The 23,892-nt window shown below is 44.1% G+C and overlaps 1 protein-coding gene across 2 annotated transcripts; it reads left to right on the forward strand.

The window, feature by feature from the left end:
- Window positions 1-8,882: 8,882 nt before the first annotated feature.
- LOC126995433 (solute carrier family 23 member 1-like) lies at window positions 8,883-22,545 on the forward strand. Of its 2 annotated transcripts, XM_050854962.1 has the most exons (13): window positions 8,883-9,236; window positions 9,447-9,628; window positions 11,919-12,076; window positions 14,260-14,462; window positions 15,721-15,847; window positions 16,229-16,349; window positions 16,881-17,022; window positions 17,767-17,880; window positions 18,771-18,910; window positions 19,494-19,733; window positions 20,910-21,039; window positions 21,243-21,399; window positions 21,835-22,545. In XM_050854962.1, exons 2-13 carry the CDS (start codon window positions 9,467-9,469, stop codon window positions 21,938-21,940), a joined length of 1,800 nt encoding a protein of 599 aa, XP_050710919.1. In that variant the 5' UTR covers window positions 8,883-9,236; window positions 9,447-9,466; the 3' UTR covers window positions 21,941-22,545. The 2 variants fall into 2 exon arrangements, with proteins under 2 accessions (XP_050710919.1, XP_050710918.1); XM_050854961.1 differs by lacking the exon at window positions 8,883-9,236 and having other exon boundaries at window positions 9,253-9,628.
- The last annotated feature ends 1,347 nt before the right edge of the window (window positions 22,546-23,892 follow it).

Genomic DNA, 23,892 nt, shown 5'->3' on the forward strand with positions numbered 1-23,892 from the left:
AGTGTTGGAGGGAAGGAAGAAGTGTTAGAGGAAGGAAGAGGTGTTAGGGAAGGGAAGAGGAAGAGGAAGGGAAGAAGTGTTGGAGGGAAGGGAAGAAGTGTTAGAGGAAGGAAGAAGTGTTGAGGAAGGGAAGAGGCGTTAGAGGCAAGGGAAGAGGCGTTAGAGGGAAGGGAAGAGGTGTTAGAGGGAAGGGAAGAGGTGTTAGAGGGAAGGGAAGAGGTGTTAGAGGGAAGGGAAGAAGTGTTGGAGGGAAGGGAAGAAGTGTTAGAGGGAAGGGAAGAAGTGTTGGAGGGAAGGGAAGAGGTGTTAGAGGGAAGGGAAGAAGTGTTGGAGGAAAGGGAAGAGGTGTTAGAGGGAAGGGAAGAAGTGTTGGAGGGAAGGGAAGAGGTGTTGGAGGAAAGGGAAGAAGTGTTAGAGGGAAGGGAAGAAGTGTTGGAGGGAAGGGAAGAAGTGTTAGAGGGAAGGGAAGAAGTGTTGGAGGAAAGGGAAGAAGTGTTAGAGGGAAGGGAAGAAGTGTTGGAGGGAAGGGAAGAAGTGTTGGAGGAAAGGGAAGAAGTGTTAGAGGGGAGGGAAGAAGTGTTGGAGGGAAGGGAAGAAGAAGAGGGAAGGAAGAAGTGTTGAGGAAAGGGAAGAGGTTAGAGGAAGGGAAGAAGTGTTGGAGGAAGGAAGAGGTGTTAGAGGGAAGGAAGAAGTGTTGAGGAAGGGAAGAGGCGTTAGAGGAAGGAAGAAGTGTTGAGGAAAGGGAAGAGGTGTTAGATGGAAGGGAAGAAGTGTTTGAGGGAAGGGAAGAAGCGTTGGAGGAAAGGGAAGATGTGTTTGAGGGAAGGGAAGAGGTGTTAGAGGGAAGGGAAGAAGTGTTGGAGGGAAGGGAAGAGGCGTTAGAGGAAAGGGAAGAGGTGTTAGAGGGAAGGGAAGAGGTGTTAGAGGGAAGGGAAGAAGTGTTAGAGGGAAGGGAAGAAGTGTTAGAGGGAAGGGAAGAGGTGTTAGAGGAAAGGGAAGAGGTGTTAGAGGGAAGGGAAGAAGTGTTAGAGGGAAGGGAAGAAGTGTTAGAGGGAAGGGAAGAGGTGTTAGAGGAAAGGGAAGAGGTGTTAGAGGGAAGGGAAGAAGTGTTAGAGGAAAGGGAAGAGGTGTTAGAGGGAAGGGAAGAAGTGTTAGAGGGAAGGGAAGAGGTGTTAGAGGGAAGGGAAGAAGTGTTAGAGGAAAGGGAAGAGGTGTTAGAGGGAAGGGAAGAAGTGTTAGAGGAAAGGGAAGAGGTGTTAGAGGGAAGGGAAGAAGTGTTAGAGGGAAGGGAAGAGGTGTTAGAGGAAAGGGAAGAGGTGTTAGAGGGAAGGGAAGAAGTGTTAGAGGGAAGGGAAGAGGTGTTAGAGGGAAGGGAAGAAGTGTTAGAGGGAAGGGAAGAGGTGTTAGAGGGAAGGGAAGAAGTGTTGGAGGGAAGGGAAGAGGTGTTAGAGGGAAGGGAAGAAGTGTTGGAGGGAAGGGAAGAGGTGTTAGAGGGAAGGGAAGAGGTGTTAGAGGGAAGGGAAGAGGTGTTAGAGGGAAGGGAAGAGGTGTTAGAGGGAAGGGAAGAAGTGTTAGAGGGAAGGGAAGAGGTGTTAGAGGAAAGGGAAGAGGTGTTAGAGGGAAGGGAAGAGGTGTTAGAGGGAAGGGAAGAAGTGTTAGAGGGAAGGGAAGAGGTGTTAGAGGGAAGGGAAGAGGTGTTAGAGGGAAGGGAAGAAGTGTTAGAGGTAAGGGAAGTTGTGTTAGAGGGAAGGGAAGAAGTGTTAGAGGGAAGGGAAGAGGTGTTAGAGGGAAGGGAAGAAGTGTTAGAGGGAAGGGAAGAGGTGTTAGAGGGAAGGGAAGAGGTGTTAGAGGGAAGGGAAGAGGTGTTTGAGGGAAGGGAAGAGGTGTTAGAGGGAAGGGAAGAGGTGTTAGAGGGAAGGGAAGAGGTGTTTGAGGGAAGGGAAGAGGTGTTTGAGGGAAGGGAAGAGGTGTTTGAGGGAAGGGAAGAGGTGTTAGAGGGAAGGGAAGAAGTGTTAGAGGGAAGGGAAGAGGTGTTAGAGGGAAGGGAAGAGGTGTTAGAGGAAAGGGAAGAGGTGTTAGAGGAAAGGGAAGAGGTGTTAGAGGGAAGGAGAGGCAAACAGGATCAAGCAGTAGAAGAGTTATATACAGTTTGCTGGGCGGTTCACCTTGTTTAGTTTTATTCATTACTGTGGTGGGATGTGGTACAGTTTCGTGATTGTGTGGGTGCGTTTGTTTGTTCCTTGAACGTGTGTGTTTTCAGCGTGTTGTGTTGGTGACGCTGAGTGGTATAGTGTTTGTACATACGTGGTAGCTTTAGTCCAGTTTTCATAATCCGTCTGATGCACACTGCAGTCACACACACACACACACACACACACACACACACACACACAAGGTCTCATGCTTTAGTAAATAATTCTCAGTGTAAGCGCTTGCTGAGTTGGAGAAAAAAAATGGTGGTGTGTGTGTGTGTGTGTGTGTGTGTGTGTATTATACAGGGCCTGACCGACAACCGTGTTTATCTATATCAATATTTGTCCAGCTTTTCCTTGCGTGTGTGTAATTCACCCCACGGCCTGATCACGAGATGGACTCGTCATCGCCATCAAGTACCCTCCCAACCCGAGCAAGATCGTTAAAGTCGATCTCTGGGTACTGCCGGGGCCTCCAAACACCACACACCCCATCCCCCTTGCTCAAAGGGGAACAGTAACCGCTCCTGTCAGTGGAAAAATCCCAGGCCTGAGCAGGGCTTGATGCTCCGCCTGCCAGGCCTGGCAGCGCAGACCTCTACCACAGAGCTACCGGAGCGTTATGTGTGTGTGTGTGTGTGTGTGTGTGTGTGTGTGTGTGTGTGTGTGTGTGTCAGTTCCCAGTCCTCACTTAGCGCAATGAAGAGTACCATTCCCTAAGAGTTATCTTCAATAATAAATCTACTTCAACAGGGATGTAAAGAAGGGAGTGTAGGGGTTAGGGGGAAAGGAAGTGGGGGAGGAGGGGGAGAGGAGAGTGATGGTAAGGGCTTAAGAGGTGGGGGAGAGTGGGGGATGGGTTAGGGGAGTGGAGGGGGGGATGGGAAGTATAGGGTAGGGGGATGAGGGACTGGGTGAGGGGTAAGGTGGGGGGTGTGGCTAAGTGGAGGTGTGAGGAGGCAGAAGAGGAGGAGAAAGGAAAAAGTGGAGGGGGAAGGGAAGGAGGGGTTATAGAGAGGGGTAGGAGAAAGGTGGGGAGTGTGAGGTAGGGGGGTGAGAGGGGGCAAGGGGGGGGGATAATGTAAAGGGTTGGGTTTTGAAGGTTGACAGGTTGAGGGTGGGGGAGTGGGGGAAGGTAAAGGGAAGGTGGGGCGTGTGTAAGGGAAGGAGGGTCGAGGGGTTGAGGATAGGTGGTGGTGGGGGTGTTAGGGTGTTGGTTGGAAGGGGATGGAAGTGGGGTGGTGGGGATGTAGGGAGGGTGATGGGGGTGGGGTAAAGTGGTAGGGGTGAAAGGGCTCATGGGTTGGATGGTACAGAGCAGGAATTTAGGGTTAGCGGTTTGGGGGTGACGAAATGTGTGAGTGGGTGGGTGTAAGTGTAGTGTCAGGTGTGGCAAGGTATAAATCAACACAAGACTCACCTTAATTAAAATGCAGCTAAAAGGTGTCATGTGAGGAATAAACCAGGAGAACTGCGTTGCCACGTTTTTAACCCCACGTTGGCTCTCTCTCTCTCTCTCTCTCTCTCTCTCTCGTGGGTAACGCCACGAGAATTTGAATGTTTTTTTTTCTTACTTATGTCAGCTTATTTTAACGTACATTCCTTCACGACATAATATAAATATAATTGTGAAACTACTTACACATCTCAAAACGAAAGGGAAACTCAATAATAAGTAAAGCATTTTTTTTTAGCAACACTAAAATATGTATGCCACATTTCTTTATATGCTTATAAATATCTTATCCATAATAAGTTAACTGTTCTTTCATACGTTATAATACTAAGATTAAATGTGGATGCATATTTGCTGATCATATTTGCCATGGTTTTACTTATATTAGAACATTTCTACATCGCAGGCTAGGAGACACGCTGAAATCCCCCACAACCGCAGGTTTAGCTGAGCCAAACTATAGCAATGATCTCTCACTTTTTTTTCTCTCGTTGTAAGAAAGCGATTCAAACATATCAGACAAACTAAATATATTGATAAGTAGATGCTTGCCCTTGTCTTTAACCATATCAATAAATATCCAAAACTTTGAACGCGTGTTGCCAGGAATGTCGTTTTGGTGCTGCCGTCATTCCTTCGCCCTCTGCACATAGGTTACAATAATCAGCAACAAAACAATGGAAAAAGTAGAAAAATAGATGTAGCTCAAACAGTTAATGCAAACCCAATCGGCCAAAAAAATATCAGGGAAATGGAATGGGATGGAGTGATTTTGGCAACTACATAAATTATGAACAAGTGAAAAATTAAATTGATTAATACATAACCATCAATAAGAAATTCAGAAATGGTGTGTCACAATGCAGAACATATTTTGGTGCTTACTGTGGACGGAGATATGAGTCGCCATGTTCCAGTAGCTGCAAAACTAAGAGTGAGATAAAAACAGAGCAAAGAAGCAGCATAAAATTAAGAAGAGACTGGAGTGTGTTGCTGAGAAAGAAAGGAAAGTGTGATTTATAAATCTGGAAACAAGCAAAGATGTTCATGTGATTTGAAAATTTCCATCCATAACAGAAATGAAAAATGGAAGTGAAATTCTGGAGAATGAACCCAAGCTGATGATGTTGAGAATGACTGAGAAGATACCTACAGCAAATAATATTGTTGGGAGCAGGTGAAGAAATGATTTTGCAATGAGGAGAAACATATAGATTTAATAATGTTAGACAGTCTTTAGAAGTGTAAGGGAGAGAGTTTACATGGAGTTGAGAGGGGCAAAAGAGTGTATAGTAACAGATTATGAATTGGTGACAGATAAGATCGGATATGATGAATGTGAAGATAGTTAAAGAAAAGGAAATATATGACCCATAGGCAAGTGATCTAAAAGTGAGAGAACACATAGAAATAGCAAGAAGGGTGGAAGGAGGATTAATCTTCTACTTAGAGGAAGAAAGCATAAATGAAAAAAGAAGCTGACTAGATGTTTGAATAGAATGAAGATTACAAAGGCAGTTGGAACAGATAAAATAATACCAGATTTATATAAGGAAGGGTGGAAGGAGGGATTTATTGACTTGGAGGGAGAGAGCATAAATGGAAAAAAAAGTGACAATGTATGAATAGAAAGAAATATAAAAAAAAGCAGTTGGAACAGAGAAACAAATACCATTTTTTTTTTTTATAAGGAAGGGTGGGAGGACGATTTATCTACTTGGGGGAAGAAAGTGCAAATGAAAAAAACGAAAAATTGACTAAATGTATGAATAGAAAGAGGAATAAAAAAAATCATTTGGGATAATATAATACCAGAATTTTATAAGGAATTTGCAAAGAGTAGATTGTTGATGGAAGTGTTAGTTAAAAGATCAGAGGGTAGTGTGAGTAAAAGAAAGTATAATAGGTGGAAGGGGGGAGGGAGGGGGGGACTCAAGGAAAGTTATGAAACCAGAAATGAGTAAACCAAAGACTTTTTTTACTTTTGTACACCAAGGGAGGCAGCTCAAGGGCAAAAAAACAAAAAACAGCAACAAAAAAGCACGCGAGATGCTGCTCCGACAAAAGAAAAAAGAACGAGAGACGGAAGAACGGTCAAGACAAGAAGCAAGACTAGAAAATAAACCTTCAGACGGCGGCAGAAATATAAGAACACTTCCAGATTGAGATAGAACCTATATATAGACAAAAGTTAAAACATCTGTTATGTGGCATAACTATATTTATGCTACGGTCCTAAGGTCGGCAGTGACTATATTTAGACGATACATTTTGGGGGACCTATACTCTTCAAATACTGCTGCTGTCTAAGGGTTAAGAGCAATAGCACTCACCAATGTACCTTAGTAGAATGTATTAGAACAAATGGATTAGGAAAAGACACACAGGAAGGCAAGATACTGTACGGAAAGATTATATGAGATGAGAAAAGTATTACTAGGTATGGTAGTAATTTCAGTAAGCTTTGCTAAGTCATATGATAGAGTTAAAAGATAAAAACTTAGCTTAGATTCTTTAGAACATGATGAATCCAAAAATTAGTTTCATGACAGGAGAATAAGTAGGGGATGGGATTAAGGTATAGGCAGGCAAAGAAGAGCTAGAAATGGGAGTAATCAATGGGATAAGACGTTGACTAGGCTTCACTCTTTCAAACTGGTACCTAACATAAAGAATAATACAGGAATTAGAAGAGTTAGATAAGGACTATAAAGACAAGGCATTCAGGATGGCATCACTCTCTTTTTGCAGATGATGGCAAGTTATTAGCAAGTAGTGTGAGGAAGCAAAAGAGGTGATGTAAAAGATGGGACCACAGGGAAAGAATATGGATTATAAGATGAAGACTATAGGGAGATGTACAAGAGATTTTTTGTTTTCTTGTTTAGTTTACTGCCACTTTTCATCGGTGCCTCTCCTCCTACCTCTAGTGCTGCTTCCATTACAATTTAGGTTAATCTGTCATTTGTTTCTCCCCTAGCACTCACTGTCATATTTCATACACAGTCATCTAAAGTATCCTATTACTTTCTGCCAACAACACTACATGATCTGGAAAATAAACAGTAACCTGAATCCTTGAAGGCAGGAAATTACAGTCAGAAAACTAATCAAGGAAGAAAAAACTTTTCCTGCATTAATGTTCCTGATGCAGCACACAACCTCAAGGTGTTTTTTTCCTAACTGTGGTTGCTATGATCAAATGCCTGACAACACATTTGGAGTTGTTGGTGACCCCGACAAATGATCATCACTTTAACCTAACATGACCTGATATATGTCTGCATGTTGTGAGAGACGGACAGATGATGGCAATACATATAAGGCTAATATTAGTGCTGATAATGGGAATAACAACAATGACAATCAATTGAAAACAATAATTATGATATTAATAAACATCATAGTAATTAATCAGTGACCCTATTTCCTGCAAAGGCAAATCTGTGAATCAAAATGCCATGTAACCATCTTGATGGGTGTTAGCAAAAAATAATTGAGGCTGTGGCCAAGCCCTTGACCTCAACCATTGTACTGTGGGAGCCAAGTCACTTATAGTCCTCACTTATTACACACACTGAAATATGAAGACCTGTTCTACATCCCCATTGTACTGCGGTACAACAGACTCATTTAGAAAACAAATACACATTCACTTGTCACTACAACACACCAACACTAACCATTACACTTGATTCACTTCCCTCCCCTGCATACTCTGCTCCCCTGTCCCCCAACAGCCAACCCAAATATGCAAGTTATGCACCTGAAAGGTGCCCTGCGCATTAGGATCCAGCTCCCCCTTATTGTGGGGGCTGGGTTCTTTGCCCCTTTCTCCTTAAAACCAAACCTAACACCACCTTCTAACCCAGGCCAGGGGTCTTCCCTCTTTCACCCCCACCACTCTTTAGCCATTTCCACAGGAGGTGGTTATAAAGAAAGGTGAACATTTCAAAAACATCTTGCAGAGAAAAGTGTAAACTGATAACTACCTAAACCTCCCAAGAGTATCATCACCTATATGTAAAACTTCTTCCATGAGTAGCACAGCACCAACAGGAAAACCCCAGAATGAGTGTCAGACTAGGTTGTGAGGGTGTGTAAAGAAAGTCATTCATTTGTGCATAAATCACTTACAGATACCATGAACACTAGGCAGTGGCAAAGCTGAGGCATCAGAATACCCCTGAACGGCGCTTGCCTTGATCTTTATCTTGATATCACAGGTGGCTTGAGATTTATCCCAGCCAGGCCTTTGTATCAGCAGCTCCTGTGAAAGAAAAAAAAAAAAAAACATACAGAAAATCGGTGTTTAGCTACCCCGCCAGGTTCCCCCTGCTGAACGCCTCGCTACGCCATCACACTGCGCCACTAACCTTTGAATCTTTCCCGGCGGCCTCGTTTGAGCTTGTCTCTAGGGTGACACGCGGCTACCTCTGCCACGCTGGGCCACACAAGCACCCGGGATTACCCTCGCGAGCACGGCACGACACGGCTCAGGCACGCGACACTTGAAAGCACAACACAGGAAGTAAAAGAAAATCCGCGGCGCTTTGACGCCCAGCACGCACTACTCGATCCTTGGCCTGCCGTGTCCACAATGGTAGGAGACACTTCAGTATTAATAAACGACGTAAAAGGAATAAGTGGATTATACGCTATTGCCTCGCATCGGCTGCTCGAGGAAGGAAAACAAAACATTGAAAAACAAACGTTGCGGGATTGTCTTCGTAACGGCTCCATTTTTTCTTCTTTTTAACAACAGAGGAACCAGCAAAAGGGCAAAACATAAAGAAACAACGACAAAAATCCCGCTATGTACTGCTCCTGAAAGGAAAATAGAATGAAAGGCCAAAAAGAGTCTGTTTCAGATGGAAAAATATTTGCATGTATAAATTTTTGGTAGGTCGTCTTGCCTCTTCTAACCCTGGTGAGTTTTATTCTCTTCTGCTCATGATTTTTTTTTTTTTTTTGATACATGAGTTTCCTTGAACGTGTCGGAGTCATCGGCTTCCAGATAAGTAAGAAAGCAAGGGCAGGAAGCACCTTTTTTAACATCCAGTTGTAGCCGCTGGATATCGTGATTGCATCGCCTACGTTTTTCACATGATTAAAATGATGAGTATTGATAAATCTGTTCATATTATATTTTGATAATAAACATTATTATTATAGTGTGTATGTGTGTGTGTGTGTGTGTGTGTGTGTGTGTGTCATTCATTATAGTTTGATCACCTGACAGACTCGCGATCGCCAGCTATATACGTAGTAGGCTACAGTATTCCTGAGCAAGAAAGCCTTCCCCGAATGAGATGTCTCACAAGTGATGGATTTCTGGGCATTGGACACAACCCCCGACTGAAACTCGGTGCCCATTCACTGCTGAGTGGAGAGAGAGAGAGAGAGAGAGAGAGAGAGAGAGACTGTAGGGCTGCAGCACTTCCACAGCAGCTCGGCGCCTCACTCCTGTGGCACCTGCCATCACAGCGGTAGCGCTTCCCCCGCTCTGCTCCGAGAGGCCGCGCGTCACACGTTGTACGGCTCGTGCCGGGATTGAAGGATTCCTCTTTATATTCTTAACACTACTGGTGAGGTGCTGATTTGTTAGCTGTTATTCCCCTCTATCTATGTCTTATATAAAATTATGTATACCAATGAATTTGACATTGGTATAACTCGAGGCGATGCCTGCTGCGAGTCAAATACCTTCTACGAAAAATATAGGATGGGACGAGAGAATTGTAACTGTTCAATCAGAGGTGCCAAGGCCACCGCTCACTCGTCTGTCCTTTTCCCAGGAAACACCTCAAGTCTGCCAATGGCTCCCAAAGGGCCTGAGGGCGAGCGGGCCGTGGACGAGGTGCTGGTGGCGGGGCTCGAGTCGGGCTCGCAACGTCGGCCTACCGACCCGCCCTCAGACCTGCTCTTTGGCCTGGAGGACGACCCGCCTTGGTACCTCTCCCTCCTCTATGGCTTCCAGGTAAGGGGAAAAATTACTGAAATGTTATGAAAAAATCAATGCACCCAGAATAATCCAAACAATGTTAGTCGTCAGTTGTGGCTGTAAGCAAGAATAGGAATAGTTGTAGATATTATGTGAGTGGAAACATCACTTTGTTCCCCTGCTGTCCTTGGCATGGACAAGGATTTCTGTACCAGCAGAGGAGGCAACTCAAGGACAAAACAAGCAAACAAAGAAACGCAAAGGATTGGTTTCACAAACAAAGGAAAGGAAAAAAAATATTAAAAAGAATATTAAATTCGTTTGGAAAGTTTTCTTGACACCCTTCTTGAAAGTGTTCAAGTCGCAGGAAGGGCGAAGTCCAGACGAAGGCAGACTGTTCAGTGAAACGGGTAAAAAAAGATAAAGATATTGGTTAACCCATGCATTAAATTATGTGTAACTCTTACATTAGCAATATGGAGAGCATGAGGGGTGAGCTAGAATAAAATATTGTCTGCGGCGAAGCAGCGGGAGACATGGAGGCTTGCAGTCATCAAATTCAGAGGAGCAGCAGACAGGAAATATAGATGCATTGTAGTGAGGGAAGCAAGATTATCATGAGATATATATGTCATATTAAAGGGATGGACGTGGTCTTTGTATAGAGTTAGCACAGCTAGCTACTGTGAGGCGGAGGGGGGAAAGAGACTGTTTTTTCATCATCTGACCTCGTAACGTTTTCATAAGGTCACTTAGTAAGCGAACTCGCCTCAAAATTATGTAGATATCATGTGACGCCGTGACCCGAAGTTCGCACTGCTTTTCAAACACACGCACGCTCCTCCCTTCCCCCCTCCCTTCTTATGGCCATACCATGAAAATGAGCACACTTGCGTCCCTTTAACGGCCACCTGAAAGCCAGCGCTGAGTGAGCTCTGAAAGTTTAAATGACAGATAATTTGTGTCACCATCCCACCTCTCCTCCCGAAACTGACCTATCTTTCGGCCACCTCTTTGGATTCTTTTTAGAAGCAGCGAGTAGCGGGCTTTTTTTTTTATTAATGTTTACTTTTTTGTGCCCTTGAGCTGTCTCCTTTGCTGTAAAAAAAAAAAAAAAAAAAAAAAAAATTACGCTGCTATACTTCGCTACAGTTGCATCAGAATCCGTCTGAATGTACCAATGAATGACTGGTCTCATGCTTAACCTCTGTCGGAGTTTGGGCAGTTTGTCACCCACGTAGCCTGTAGTATTGGTGTGTCTAGGCGTAGTGCAGCGACTTGCCTGATGGGCGAGCCTCCCATAACTCACTCTGCGAGGGGGGGTACCTCTTTGGCCGACTAGTTAGGCGTGGCTCTCCCGTCTTGCTGGTCGCGGGTTCGATCCCCGGCGCCAGCAAAACCTTTCCTTGTCTGGATTAATTTCTCGTGTGTTTCGTTGCACGCTGTGGTCGTGTGTGAGTGTAGAAAAGAGTAAATTCTGGCGTTTCACTGGTGTCAAGGCGGTGGGCATCCTCTCCTGTGATTCTGCGGTGTCTCCCCAAGGGGTAACAGGTAGAGTGATGGCCCATGCTCTCCGAAGTTCATAGAAAATGGAAAATCTCAACACACAAATTAATCTACATAAGAATGGGGAGCCGTGTAGTGAAGCGACTTGCCTGATGGGTGAGCCTCCCATAACTCACTCTGCGAGGGGGGGTACCTCTTTGGCCGATTGGTTAAGGCGTGGCTCTCCCGTCTCGTCGGTCGCGGGTTCGATCCATCACACACACACACACACACACGTAAAGAAATGTAAAGATCTTGCATTTGGGCAAAGGAGCCCAGGAGACCCAGCTAGAATTTAGAGGAAGTCTCGTTGTCACGGTGTCAACTGTTTGTCGTGAGGAAGAGGAAGGAAAGGGGGGGAGGGGAAGGGGAGGGGGAGGACAATGGGAAGGGGAAGGATAATGGGAAGGAGAAGGGGAAGGAGAAGGAGAAAGGGAAGGAGAAGGGGAAAAGGGAAAGGAGGATGGGAAGGGGAAGGGGAAGGGAGAGGAAAATGATAAGGGGAAGGGAAAGGAAAATGGGAAGAGGAGGGTAAAAAGAAAGAAAATGATAAGGTGAAAGGGAAGGGGAAGGGGCAGGAGAAGTGGAAGGGGTAGGAGAAGGAGAAAGGGTAGGAGGAGGGGAAGGTTAAAGAGAATGGGAAGGGGTAAGAGATTGGTAAAGGGAAAGAAAATGGGAAGAGGGAGGAGATTGTAAAGGGAAAGAGGAAGAGAAAAGGGCAGGGGAAGGGGAGTGCAGTCTGCAAAACAAACTTTTCACCAATCTTTCCTCTCTGCCTCAGCATTACCTGGCCATGATCGGCAGCACCATCGCCAAGCCCATCATCCTCTCCTCTTTCCTCTGCATCGGCGAGGAGGACCCGGCCCGCGGCGCCCTCGTCTCCTCCATCATCTTCGTGTCCGGCCTCGTCACCCTCCTGCAGTCCACCATAGGCGTCAGGTGAGGACAGCATGAAAATAAAAGTCTTCAGAAAATGAGAGATATAACTTGTACTTTTGTTGGATCTCCAGAGGGGGTGTTCTTATTTTAATTATTGCCTATAGCGCTGACAGGCTCTCTTAAAGGACCCCATAGACGGCCCCACCCCGTTGGTTCCGCAGGCTAATTTTATTTATAGTGACTGTCGTGATGTATATTTCTTGCTTCTTCCTTGGCCCATGGTGCCCAGTGGTGCGTCTCTTGACCGAAGTCGCTAAAGATTAAAGGATCATGGATTAGAAAATGGAGAAAGATTGAAGATATTTTGATAAGAAATGAACTTGGGCAGGTCATATCACGCATTGAACTAATGGCAGATGGACAGCGAATGTGTGAATGCCCCAGGCCCAGACCTAAGCTGTCCGGTCCAGGGTTCGCATTCTCAAACACTTCAAACTCTCGCTGCGACTCTTTACAAGACGAAAAACAAGACCAGTTATGTTATCATGAGTGTTTTTTTCACGATTATGGCGTAGAAACCTTGTCCAACTACCACCACGGGCATGAAACTATCTATGGAAATCCCTACAACCTCTACGAGAGACTTTTAAAACAGATTTACTAAGGCGTCGAAGCGTTTGAGAATATGGGGCTCAGGATCAAACTGAACTCTACGAATTCAGATATTTCAGATTCAGATTCAAATATATTATTGACCACAACAACAACGAATACGTACATCAAACAGTCCCTTTGGGGGGCCACAGAAGGGCTGGGAAGTACACGGGCTGGGTGGGCTTGAGAGGAACTGTGGGAGCGAGGGACGATAAAAATAATTAGTTCTGTCGCCAAGTCAGCATAACGGGGCCAAGCAGGTGAACGGCAACACTACAATTATGCAAATGTTGTTCAGGTGGTGGTTGCAGACACATCCTTGAGAAGAAAGTTGAGGAACTGACGCGGTAAGTAACACAGAGATTGCATCGTCGCATCGCCCTCAACTATTAACTCCGGGAACAGTTTATACAGTCGTCTGGTATTCCACAATGGCCTGTGTCCGTGATCTCTCAATACCGTTCTTGATCTTCATCTTGATGTTGATAAACAACGCACGTTGGTGTGTTGTGGTGAATTCATTCAGTTATTTTTTTTCTTTCTTTTTTTTTACGTCGCGGTCAATTGCGCCGGTAGGCTTCTTCCCGGTGGGGCCTGATGGTCGGCCCAGCCCGTTCTGGCGCAGGCGAGTGTTTATAGTGGCGCCATCTTGCATTGGCTCATGCTGCCCTCCCGGAGCTCATTTTTAATCCTAGAATCTAGAGTCCGGGTTGATAGGTGGTCTTCTGGACAGCATGTGGGTAGTGTTTAAGCCACTCGGCGGCGGCTGAAAAATCCCAGCTTGGTGGCACCGGTCGGGGATTGAACTCGCGTCCTCCTAAACGCGGCACCGTCATTCTGTCGACTCAGCCACCGCCTCCCCAGGTGATTGAAAACACTGAACAACAGCGACTGTTGTCCTCACCCAGGAGATAATGATCAGACAAAGAGCAACATTTAATCCCGTCACTCACACTTTACAGTATTGTTAGGTGTAGATGACCTTGGCTTTTCACAAACATGGAAAGCGCTAGTGTAAAAGGTAAAGATAAAGTTATTGACACGATTTAGCTGCGCGTGGCCTCGGTTCTCATCTCCATCTCATTGGCCTTTGAGTCTGTGGTGGGAATATATAGAACCAGTACGTGTGACACCTAGGTTACCACAGCTTCCCAGGTATACTCATTTATCGACCAGCCCGAAAGGGAGGTTGAACAGCTGATTGGGCAGCACGCCGACTGCCGGGGAATTCATGAACATAAGACTTTAAAATGTTTTTATGCCCTAATATCTATGTTATGTTCTTTCTTAGTATAGGTTAAGATTCATATTAAAATAAGTCTCTCTCTCTTTCTCTCTCTCTCTCTCTCTCTCTCTCTCTATATATATATATATATATATATATATATATATATATATATATATATATATATATATATATATATATATATATATATATATATATATATATATATATATATATATATATATATATATATATATATGTATATATGTATATATATATATATATATATATATATATATATATATATATATATATATATATATACCTATCTATCTATCTATCTATCTATCTCGTTTCTCTGCAGGCTGCCAATCATCCAGGGCGGGAATTTTGCCTACGTGGTGCCCATCATCGTCCTGATAAACACGTCGTTTCGGCCCTGCGACAGCATCTCCCTGGGCAACATGACGGCCTACGAGCGGCAGGAGCTGTGGCAGGTCCGCATGCGGGAGGTGCAGGGAGCCATCACACTCTCCGCCATCATGCAGGTGGTGGTGGGCTTCACAGGTGAGTCGCCTTACAGCCACTTTTTATTTCTCATGAGAGTTTTTTACATTCATGGTGCAGCAGAAGCGTAGTGGAGAATAAGCAGGATGGGTGGGGGTGGGGGGATTAGAGTTGGGGCTAGAAACGGGTACTTCGGGACAGACACGCCAGTCCTCGTCGACAGACCGACTTGGTCGGCTAGATTTCGATCGCCGATAGAGTCGGTCTGTCGGCATCCTGCTACGGGCCGCCTTTGGCAAAGGCCCGTGCTCCCTCGTGCAGGGAGAGAGCAATATTTTCTCTCTTAACGGGCCGTCTTCGGACAAAGGCCCGCTCCCCTAGTGATACTAGGGGATATATCTTATAAAAAAAAAACTCCGAAACTCTAATTTGGGGCATAAAAAATCAACTAATGTCAGAGTAAAGATTAAAGACATGACCGAGGAGTTTTATTGCCGATACGAGAAGCAGGGAGTTAAAATGATCTGGACGAGTATGTGAACATATTCTAAAGTGTGTACTGCAGCAAAGTGTTGCTCACCTCATATTCTCAAACACCTATTCAGGGATTGCACACCGACATCTCATACGGCTTTCGTAGAGGTTAAGGGCATATCCATGGTTAGCTTTATGAGGCTAGTGAATAGTATGATAAGGCTTTTGCAATATGAACATAAAAAAAACGCCCATGAGAACCCGACTAAATCTTCTGTGTGGCCATTGGAAATAGTTGCTGTGAGAGCCGAAAGCATCTGAGAATACGGAGAGTTTAGAATATAACGAATGCGATGATCAGTTTAGAAGTAGCCGTTGGTTTCTCGGACCTACACACCTATATTCGATAAGGCTTTCGTAGAGTTTGTTATGGGTAGTTTTATGAGCCTAGTGATAGTTTGACAAGGCTTCTGCAACACGGTCTTTTTCTTCTTTTTTTCCTTTTCCTTCCTTCTTCCCTTCCTCTGCAGTTTCCTTCGGACATGAAAAAAATACTCATCAGAACTCGCATAATCTCCTTGGTGGCCTTTGGAAATATTTATTGTGAGAGCCGAAAGCGTCTGAAAATACTTACCTCAGTAAAAACCTTGTAATTTTGCTATCAACATTAGTAACAACCTTCTGCTGCGCTACCAACCATAGTAACGATCTAGTCACGCTGAGCTACCAACCGAAGTAACAATCTTGTATTTTGCGACCGACCCTCTACTCTACTGTGTTACCAACATTAGGAAGTCTTGTGTTTTGCTACCAACCTCACTAATAACCTTGTGCTTTGCGGCAGGCTTGATCGGAGTGCTGCTACGCTGGATCACGCCCTTGACTGTGGTGCCGACCGTGACGCTGGTGGGCCTCTCCCTCTTCGACGTGGCCTCCCTCAAGGGCTCCGAGCACTGGGGCATCACCCTCATGTGAGCTCCTGTCCAGCGTTGCCAGATTATCGTATTCACCACATCGTCTTTATTACTTTTGAGCCTCAAACTCTCGTACCTTCACAAACAACGATAGAAAATTGTAGTTAGCGTTAAAACTCCTATTTATTGATGATTGTCTGTTTGTTTTTGCTATAGTCACCGGTCAGAAATTACGAAAATGCAATGCCATGAGTACGATAATTGGCAACGCTGCTCCTGTCCTTCTGGCGTTCCTGGATAGATAGATAGATAGATATGTGATAGCTAAAACGTTTGGAGATAAGAACAAAGAGTCAATAATATTTCAGCTTTATAAATATCGTAATGCTTTATGGTAACCAGAAAACTTGAAATCATACTTTTTTACCTCATTTCCAGGGTGATCGTCCTTACCACGGTGTTCTCCCAGCACATGTGTGAGATCGTAATACCCTTCCCGATGTACAAGAGGGGCCAAGGCTTCTACTCCATCCCGTGCCAGCCCTTCAAAACCCTTTCCGTGAGTGATGTGTCCTTTTTAGTTGCTCTGATGAAATGACTGAATGTTGAATGATGATTATGATGTTGATGATGATGGGATATAGAGGAGATAGCCAGAAGTACGTTTTAGTTACCCTGATGAAATGATTGAATATGACAGACTGATGAGGATGATAATGGTGTAGGAAGGTGAAGTGATGGTGCATGAATGTTGAAATGACTGAAGATGAAATGATAATGATGATGATAGTGACGTGAGGAAGGTGATAGTAGAGATAGCCAGACGAACATTTTAATTCCCCTGTTAAAATGGCTGAATATTGATGATGATGATGATAGAGATAACAAGACGTGCATCATATAATTACCTTGATGAAATGACTGAATATTGATGATAATGATAATAATAATAATGATGCGAAAAAATGATACAGATGACCAGATGTGATAGTTACCCTGATGAAATGACTCAGTATTGCTGCTGATGATGATTATGCAAGCAGGTGATAGAAATGATAACTAAGCTAATGACGATGATGCCCCCCGCCAGCTCCTCCTCGCTATCGTCATCACGTGGGGTCTCTGCGGCATCCTCACGCTGACGGACGCGTTGCCTGCGGACTCCGGCGCCAGAACAGACCTCGCCGGGCAGCTCATCAGTTCCACACCTTGGGTTCGGTTCCCCTATCCAGGTATGTACTTCTCACTTCATTCACCTGGTATTACTTTTTTCTTTTTTTTCTAGTTAGAGTATTCATAAACTTTGAGATTTGGTGGTGGCAGTCTGTATACATTCCTGCTTTTATCAATTCTTTCCTTTTAGTTATTGATTAAATATTAATACATGTTGCAATGACGATCAAGGAACTTAGCCTCTGGCCTCGTAAAGCACTGCACCAGCGGCGGAACAAGGCCTGAAACCTCATCAACGGTAAACGGTAAACAACGGTAAACGGTAAACAACGGTAAACGGTATTCTCAGGTGCTTTTGACTCTCACACCAAAGGCCGCAAAGGAGATTAGTCGGGTTCTCATGAGTGTATTTCATGTCCATGGTACAGAAGCCTTGTCAAACTATCACCAGGCTCATATAACTACCCATGGAAATACTAACACAACCTCTACCAAAGCCTTATCAAATGTGTGTGTGTGTGTGTGTGTGTGTGTGTGTGCGTGTGTGTGTGTGTGTTTTACAGTAAAGGAAACAGCTCAAGGGCAATAAAAGAAAACAATAATGAAACAAAGCCCACAAATCACTGCTCCAATGAAAAGAGTTAAGAGGAGTGGCCGAAAGAGAGGTCAGTTTCGGGAGGAGAGGTGTCCTGATAAGCTCCTCTGAGTGTGTGTGTGTGTGTGTGTGTGTGTGTGTGTGTGTGTGTGTGTGTGTGTGTGTGTGTGTGTGTGTGTGTGTGTAATAGCCAGCCCTCCCTCGGCAGGTCAGTGGGGGCCTCCGTCTCCCAACATCGCAGGCTCCATAGGCATGATGGCGGCAGTCTTCGCCTCCATCATCGAAAGTGTCGGGGATTACTACGCCTGCGCCAAGGTTGCCGGTGAGTTGGTGCGCGACGACCGATATCCCAACAGATAACATCAATCTTTTTTTTTCACAGCAAAGCAGGTCAACGGCAAAAAAAAGAGAACCACAAAAAGCCCGCTTATCACTGCTCCTATAAAAGAAATTATAGATATGTGGCCGAAAGAGAGGTCAAGTAATTGATTGATTAACTGATAGTTTATTGTTGTAGGTATACAATAAAGGAGAAAGGAGGAACCTGCCATCCTAACCTCCGGGCAGTACATAGTGTGATTGAACAATTACTGACATATGTAGGTAGCACCATGAAACTAAAGAGGTATGATGGTAGGGGGCAGGCACAAGGGACGGTAAAAGAGTGAGAAGTACCGCTGTGAGACTGGGAAGAAAATAAAATAATACCCAAGGGACTGCACATAGAGACTACAATTTAGGAGCAAATGCAGGATACTTACACAATTATTGGCATACACGTAGGGAGCACCATGAAACTAAAGAGGTTTAATGAGGTCAAGTAATTTTCTTGTTATGCAGGATAGACACGTTTGTTCCATTTTTTCTTTTTTAAGTGTTATATCAATTATCAAGAGTATACCTTTCACACATAAAAAAACATAGATATAATAAAACAAATCAAAACATATATAACAAAAATGCGTAAAACTCGGGGTAATAAAATACGATCCTTCCCCAATCCTTACACAACCATACGTATTGGCTGTTGCTTTATCATGTTTTTTTTCTTGCTTTCCTTCTCTGTCTTCCTGAACTGCGATCACTAGCATTAAGGAAGGTGTTTGTTTATCAGCATTTTGTAGTGCTCATTCTGTAGCTTTTGTAACTGTCATCACTGGCGGTAAGGAAGGTGTTTGTTTAGCAAGACTATTTTATTTATTTTTCCTGTAGGCGCCAAACAGCCTCCTCCCCACGCCATCAACCGGGGCATCGGCGTGGAGGGCATCGGGTGTCTGTTGGCGGGGCTCTTCGGCACCGGGAGTGGCACCACCTCCTACTCGGGCAACATCGGCATCCTCTCAATCACCAAGGTAAGGCCAAGCTCTCTTTGCCTCGATCTTGGTAGATACGCGGGGGGGGGGGGGGGGGGGTCGAGATACGTGCCCCCCATGAGAATCCGGTACTCACCTAGGTGCCCCCCACTTTATGTTCGGGACTGATTAAATCGAGATTCTGCTGAAACTACACCGGCACTACCTATTATACACGCACCTAATGTTGTTATTATTATTATCATAAGAGACGAATCAGGTAGAGAGGGAGGGATGGGGGACACTATGCGCTGCCTGTTCACCAGCTCCTAAACACTTGAGACGCCGAGAAAGAGAAAATGAAAGTGATAGCGATGAGAGAGAACGAGAAAGAGCGCGAGGAGATTGAGGTGAAGTATAAAGATCCAGAAACAGAGCGACCAGGCCTATCTATCTATTATTTCAGTGCCTTACATTACCCCGTAAGGCGGTGAGAGAGAAGGAGAAGGAGAAGGAGAAAGAGAGGAGGGGATTGAGATGAATTGAAAAGATCAAGAAACGGAGCGACCTAGCCTACTTATCTGTCTTTCAGTGCCTTTCATCACACCGTACGGCTGACACGGTTTTCCTGGCCTTCCAACAGGTGGTGAGCCGTCGCGTGATCCAGTACAGCGGCCTTATCATGGTGGTCTGCGGGGTGCTGGCCAAGGTGGGCGCCACGTTCGTCACTATCCCCGGGCCGGTCATAGCGGGCGTCTTCTTCGTCAAGTTCTCCATGATCACCGCCGTCGGCCTCTCCACGCTGCAGTACGTCGACCTGTCCTCCTCCAGAAACCTATTCATCCTCGGTTTCTCCATCTTCTTCGGGATCTCGTTTCCAAAGGTGAAGAGAAGGACTGACGAAGAATTGTTTTGAGAAATAGTTACTTTGCGAATAAATAATTGTACTTAATTTCGTTTCCAAAAGTGAAGGGAATAACTAACAAAGAATCTTTTTTAATCAATATGGTTGTTTAGTTGTTTTTATTAACGTTATAGTTAGACCAAGGACGAAATTCAAGATATATATAAAAAGAAAAGGTAATAACGTTACTTCCGTGCAGGGAATAGAGGAAGAGACAAAAAATAATGACCATCAGATTTAGATAAGACAGTTCCAGATAGTTCCAAATCATTTCAGAAGTTCCAGATAGTTCCAAATCATTTCAGAAGTTCCAGATAGTTCCAAATCATTTCAGAAGTTCCAGATAGTTCCAAATCATTTCAGAAGTTCCAGATAGTTCCAAATCATTTCAGAAGTTCCAGATAGTTCCAAATCATTTCAGAAGTTCCAGATAGTTCCAAATCATTTCAGAAGTTCCAGATAGTTCCAAATCATTTCAGAAGTTCCAGATAGTTCCAAATCATTTGAAGTTCCAGATAGTTCCAAATCATTTCAGTTCCAGATAGTTCCAAATCATTTCAGAAGTTCCAGATAGTTCCAAATCATTTCAGAAGTTCCAGATAGTTCCAAATCATTTCAGAAGTTCCAGATAGTTCCAAATCATTTCAGAAGTTCCAGATAGTTCCAGTAGTTTCAAAGGTGCCAGATATATAGTTCCAGAGGTGCCAGATCGTTCCAGATAGTTCCAGTAGTTTCAAAGGTGCCAGATATATAGTTCCAGTAGTTTCAAAGGTGCCAGATATATAGTTCCAGAGGTGCCAGATCGTTCCAGATAGTTCCAATAGTTTCAAAGGTGCCAGATATATAGTTCCAGAGGTGCCAGATCGTTCCAGATAGTTCCAATAGTTTCAAAGGTGCCAGATCGTTCCAGATAGTTCCAGTAGTTTCAAAGGTGCCAGATATATAGTTCCAGAGGTGCCAGATCGTTCCAGATAGTTCCAATAGTTTCAAAGGTGCCAGATATATAGTTCCAGAGGTGCCAGATCGTTCCAGATAGTTCAGACAGTTTCAGAGTTGCCAGCTGGTGTGTCTGTATCTGCAATCTTAAGTTATGAGAGTTACTACGCAGATAAAGAATAGTACTTGATCGTGACCCTTCGCTTTTCTCTCTCTTAGTGGCTGGAGGCTAACCCGACAGCCATACAGACCGGCTTTGCGCTGCTGGACCAGACCATCGTTGTGCTGCTTCAGACCTCCATGTTCCTCGGCGGCATGATTGGTCTGCTTCTCGATAACACGATCCCAGGTGAGTCTGAACTTCCCTTACACATTTCCCTTCAGGTCCTTCTCTTCATACTCACGGCTATTCTCTGATTTTTTTTTATCCTTCTCATCGTTCTGTTCCTCCTTCTCCTTCCTTTCCTTTCCCTCCTCATCATCACCGGCATCGTCATTGTGTTCTTCAGTTTCCTGTCTGATAAATTTCAAACATTATCTATCCTCCTGCAGGCACTGACGAGGAGCGTGGCATTCTTAAGTGGAAAAGACTCAGCTCTGATGTGGATAAGATACACACCGACTCCCCCAAAGCTGCACCATCTCCGTCAGAATCCGTTTCATCTGTATCGCCCTATGACTTCCCCTTCGGAATGAAACTAGTAAACAGGTAAGTTGGTCCCTGTATACTATGCCAAGACTTTACTCTATGGGTTACATCTTAATATTAGAGCAGGAGGCCACTGACTGGGGTATCACTTCTTCACCAATAGACAGTGGTGGGCACAGTCAAGGCCTTCTAGTACACGAGCTAAACTATCAATACGAAAGACCTCTTGAATGCGGCTGATTTAGATTTATTTCTGTGTGGAGAGAAATGGTATCTCGGCATTGACGGTCTCTCGTATGTGTGATGTAAGGTGGGTGATGGAAACAAACATGGAAGTGAAGTGCAATTTTTAACCGTGTATATCCCAACATTATAACGAGTAGAGTTACATGGATCATATTCGAAACTGTGTGCAGATTTTGCAGATTGCCATACCTGACTAAATATGTATGTATCGTAACTATAAATGTAATCATGATTTTTTTATTATTCCAGAACGAAGTGGCTCCGTTACGTACCTTTCTGCCCCCCATACGAAGGTTTCCTAAGGCGCAGGTCGTCCAGTATAAGTGAAGAAAGGTCATCCACGGATCCCTGTTAGAGACACTGTGACGACCATGCTTGCTGGAGACGTGGGTAGAGGCCATGGCAAAACTTTACTATGGACGTGACCACACCCACCTTCAGGACACTATAATTTTGTGATATAGAAAAGACCTGATCATACCCAAGGATCAAGGAGGAGTACTATTTCTGAAGGGCTTTAATAAGGGAGACATTCATAATTTTTTGGGGGGAAGAGAACCGGGTAGGACACGAAGTAATGGGTTTAAACTGAATAAATTCAGATTCAACAGGGACACAGGCAAAAATTGGTTTACAAACAGGGTGGTGGACGAGTGGAATAGGCTTAGCAGTCACGTGGTGAGTGCCAATACAATAGTCACATTCAAAAATAGATTAGATAAGTTCATGGACAGCGATATTAGGTGGGGTTAGATACACGGGAGCTTATGATCAAAGGAGCTGCCTCTACAGAATGAACATCAACTTGCTAGAATCAGTTCAGAGGAGGATGACCAAGATGATTCAGGGGCTGAGGAACCTCCCATATCAAAATAGGCTGAAACATCTAAACTTACATTCACTAGAGAGACGAAGAGTGCGGGGAGATCTGTTAGAAGTATTCAAATGGGTCAAGGGTTACAACAATATAAGTAAAGTACTGAGAATTAGCCAGCAGGATAGAACTCGCAGTAATGGATTTAAATTAGAAAAGTATAGATTTAGGAGAGATATAGGCAAGCATTGGTTTAGTAATAGGGTGGTGGGGGAATGGAATAGATTCAGCAATCACATAGTTAGTGCAGGGACGATAGCTTGTTTTAAGAGTAGACTAGATAGCTACATGGACGAGGACGACAGGTGGCAGTAAGGTGTGGGTGCAGTAAGGTGACGGGGTACTGGATGCGTGCCTAGTACCGCCGGTATAACGAGGATCGAGCCTCTACCTGTAACCCCTGTAACTACACCTCACCCATCGTGAGTAGTGGGGGGGATTCTGGAGCTGCCCTGTGTAGGCTACCCGGCCTCTTGCAGTTTCCCTATGTTCTTATGCTCTTCTTCTTATGTTCTTATGTTCTTATTTCTCATTTTTGATCACACCCACATTCAGAGCTCTCTATATAGGCTACTGTCTTCAAAGCGATACTGTATTTGTGATATGAACCTTACGACACCCAAGTTTTTAGTATAGTTATGTCTTCAATGTGATATGGACCCGACTACATCTACGTTCAAAGCTCTACACAGCCTTCAACCTGATTTGTGATATCTTAGTGCCAGTTACGTCGTCTGCCCACCACTCTATAGAGAAAGGACCCAAAGCGGTTGCACATGTCTCTTTTTGGATAAACTGGCCCTGGAACTGTTGACTGCACGTGTGGTACAGAGCTACAGTATCTTGCTGAAAACTCATCATTTCTTTTAAGAGGGTTTCGTGTTAAGGGAGTATATATAAGGTATGGCTTCTTTTTCTCTCTCTTTATCTCTTTTATCGAAACAAGATGTAAGATAAATGATAAATGAATAAAAAAAAACTGAGAAGAATGTGGGCTGCATGTATGGGGGTGTATCAGAGGAGTGGGGGATTATAAAATTATTTGAGAGAAGCGGACCTACGCAGAAGGCAGCACAGAAATTCTAACTGTTCTAATTGGTGAGTTAGTATTACGAACTAGTCATTAATTAACAACGAGTTTACATGCAAGACCATAAAATGCGATGTACAATAAAGCTAGTTGATAAAAAGTGTGTGTGGGACCGGCGGAACGGCTAACATTCGATTGGACATGCTAAAAAAAAAGTCTATCAGTGATGTACAAGATAGACAGATAGATAGATAGATAGATAGATAAATAGATACAGACTGATAGATAGATAGATAGACAGATAGATAGATACACAGATTTATGGATAGATAGATAGATAAATAGATAGATAGATAGATAGATAGATAGATAGATAGATAAGTGGATACACAGACTGATGGAT

This window comes from Eriocheir sinensis, chromosome 8 (genome assembly GCF_024679095.1).
Source record: "Eriocheir sinensis breed Jianghai 21 chromosome 8, ASM2467909v1, whole genome shotgun sequence".
Taxonomy (NCBI): Eukaryota; Metazoa; Arthropoda; class Malacostraca; order Decapoda; family Varunidae; genus Eriocheir; species Eriocheir sinensis.

Coding starts and splice junctions, on each gene's coding strand:
- LOC126995433 (XM_050854961.1), top strand. CDS start 9,293: ATGTATACCAATGAATTTGACATTGGTATAACTCGAGGCGATGCCTGC. Junction 17,023..17,766: donor GGTTCGGTTCCCCTATCCAG/GTATGTACTTCT, acceptor CTCCCTCGGCAG/GTCAGTGGGGGCCTCCGTCT. Junction 17,881..18,770: donor CGCCTGCGCCAAGGTTGCCG/GTGAGTTGGTGC, acceptor TTTTTCCTGTAG/GCGCCAAACAGCCTCCTCCC.